General features: G+C 40.4%; 1 protein-coding gene across 1 annotated transcript in view; it reads left to right on the top strand.

The window, feature by feature from the left end:
* The first annotated feature begins 290 nt into the window (after positions 1 to 290).
* Positions 291 to 3,142, top strand: part of LOC106814138 (BRISC complex subunit Abro1-like) — a 10,134-nt gene continuing 7,282 nt past the window's right edge. The window contains exon 1 of the mRNA XM_014818427.1: positions 291 to 382. Coding sequence (XP_014673913.1) covers positions 296 to 382 — 87 coding nt within the window. The 5' untranslated portion in view covers positions 291 to 295. The remainder of the gene's footprint in view (positions 383 to 3,142) is intronic.

Below are 3,142 nucleotides of genomic sequence, written 5' to 3'. Positions count from 1 at the left end.
GTGTGCGCGCATTTGTGTGTGTGTTGTGTGTGTATGTGTGTGTGTATGTGTGTGTGTGGTGTGTGTGTATGTGTGTGTGTGTGTGTCTGTTCAGTGTATGTGTAACAGAAGTTCTGACCACCTAACGGGCATGGACTAGTTAGTGCTAATTACTAATTAGTACATTAATTAATTATTTTTGCCAATGTATCGGAATGATATTTGTGAAATAAATTTTATTTTAATTTGAATTTTAATTTGATATAAATGATAATATTTGAAGGTAGGCGCCGCTAGGGTGCGCTGGTACTGCTTCATGGGAAGGAACAACATGTCGGTGAACACAAGCGGTACTCTGCTTGCTAGTTTATTTTACGAGCAATTTAAATGTCTCGGGCACCAGGTAATTGTGGCAATTGATCATTATTTACTTCTGATTTTAGCTGACTTTCTAATTTATTGTGTAAATAATGATTGGTCATAGTTCTTGTTGCTTTAATGGTAAAAATGTAACCACTTCACTGCCACTGTCACTGGCCAAGTCACTTGGCTCTTCAAATTCATTCAATTTCATGAATCATTTTACCCCCGTCCAGGCGTCCTCGACGACTAAGGTTTTCCGTTAATTGCCGGGCGCAAGTGAAAGTCTATGTCGGACAAGTTAATTATTAAATCTAGTTGCCCGACGACAACTGAAAAGTTCTAGTTGTTTAATATTCCTAACATCCATCTGAGCCAGGGCGCTATCGACCACATTCTCACTTCAAAAAGTTTCAAACGGTGCCCTGAAAACGAAAAATGCCCGCGAGCAACCTACTGTTACCAATTACAGATTTATTCAGAGGCGGCAATGGCGTATTTCCCTGGCGGGTCGCGGCATTGATCTATGGTACTCGGGTGGGGGTTACGATTGTTTAGCAGTCGCGGCGTGGGCATACTTCATTACGGTACTGTGAAATGTAAGGGTGGGCAATCGCGCTGTGATGAGAGGACGAACAGCAAAACTACTTTGCCTGTGATTGAAGAATAAAAGCTGCAAATCGGTATGGACACAACAAGTGAGCGCTGCCAGCATGCAAATCATAAACGTGTGAATTTTGGGTAACGCGATTACGATGTCTGTATTTATCTCGTGTATAAGTATAATTCATGTATATTATAAGTCTCACTGCATATTTTGGCATTGAAAAGTTGGTACAACATTGGTAGCGCATTTAAAGGGACTGACCTCTAGGATTTTACTAGCATACAAGCTGTACTTACTGTATAACAAATCATCTATACCCAGATGTATTTGTCACAGATACTTAATTAATTTAATTACATCAACGCTATACGAAATTTGAACCGGCGCCCGCATGACACCAGGACACCGGCGCCGTGCTGGGCCACCTGAAAAGCTTGCGTCATTCTGCATTTATTTTGGGGCAGGGTAATGCCGAGGGCTAATCCAAAAGTGATATTATATTTATACCTAAAGCTATTTAAAAACACACGAAGCGACTATTACATTTTACGGGCTATAATTTATCATATATACTGAAACTATATGTCCGTTTATAAGATATTACAATCTTTTGCTTTAAATGAAATAAATAAGAAATACCCTCGGTGCTGTAAGCCCTTGCTGGAAAGTGTTTTGCGGCAACCTTGCTTAGATCGTGCGCGTTGAGTGGCGCCACGTCGTTGTAATCAAACTGTAGTCGTTAGTTTTAAAACATTAAAAAAAAATGATTCTACAAGGTGATTGAATCCATAGAAAACTTTTTTGTAGGCGGCAATTAATAACTAAATTAGCTAAAATACGGCCTAGAACCTAGAGGCTCACTGTTTCCTAACAAGATTTCTTTAGCACTCGTGTGAGAGAGTGAGTGGCTGATTTTTATTGAAGTTGTGTACGCCAAAACGCGTTTATAGCACAAGTAAATAGCGGTATATATACTCGGTAAGTGTAATACACAATCGCACGGCACGGCATGCAACAGCCGTTGCGCGCGCAGACACACTGGCCTAGGTTATGTGCGAAGCCTGAATGCATGGCAGGGAAATACTGGCAATAAATATGAGGCGTGTATAATTGTTTATATAATATTTATATATGTCTAACATCTATGCTATTATGTTATACTATGTATATAATCTATATATTTATTATAATATAGATTCTATATATCACTGCCTGCATAATATGATATTCACTGAATCCAAAAGAAGACATTAACCGGCTCATAGATGTGCACAAGTAAATTTTTTGGAGCACGTAAAGATTGTCTTCTTGTTGCCTCGAGATGACAAACCAGATCTGAAATACCGCATCGAGGGCCTGCAGTCAGTAAGCTATATATTAATTATTATGTATTGTAGACTTTACTACCGTGATTAAACCACATTAATACTCAGACAAATAAATGTCCGGTTCCAACCACCATGGCATGCTACTTTATGCACAAGCCCATGCCAAATCTGCTTGCTCGTTCGCAATACGTTTTAGCTCATCTGACATAGTCAGATGGCAGCTTTGTAGAATGCGCCTTTGATCGTCCGTNCTGATACCATCCCTGTGCATTCCACTGTTTCGGCGTGTATGTGAACACATTTGGGACTAACAGGGTTTACTAGAATCCCTCCACTCCACCACAGAGTCACCGCAGTAGACGTTAGATGAGCGCTGTCGCTATGCGGCACTTGTTATTATGAATTATGTTATTATTTAGGCATTTGCTTTTTCAAAAATCTGTATCCGAAATGAGTTAAAGTCACGCTGTGACGCACCACAAATCATGTCAAATGCTAGCCTTAGAACTAGCCTTAGCCTTAATGCTCAGGCGCTTCCTGTGGCGGAGCGAAAGGCTATAGTTCTAGAGCTAGCATTTGACATGATTTGTGGTGCGTCACAGCGTGACTTTAACTCATTTCGGATACAGATTTTTGAAAAAGCAAATGCCTAAATAATAACATAATTCATAATAACAAGTGCCGCATAGCGACAGCGCTCATCTAACGTCTACTGCGGTGACTCTGTGGTGGAGTGGAGGGATTCTAGTAAACCCTGTTAGTCCCAAATGTGTTCACATACACGCCGAAACAGTGGAATGCACAGGGATGGTATCAGGACCCTTCTCAAAAGAATGTTCGTTGGGATCGTTATGAAAGTTGCCACGAG

This window comes from Priapulus caudatus, unplaced genomic scaffold, assembly GCF_000485595.1.
Source record: "Priapulus caudatus unplaced genomic scaffold, Priapulus_caudatus-5.0.1 Scaffold875, whole genome shotgun sequence".
Taxonomy (NCBI): domain Eukaryota; kingdom Metazoa; phylum Priapulida; class Priapulimorpha; order Priapulimorphida; family Priapulidae; genus Priapulus; species Priapulus caudatus.
This window is presented reverse-complemented; position numbering and strand designations above follow the sequence as displayed.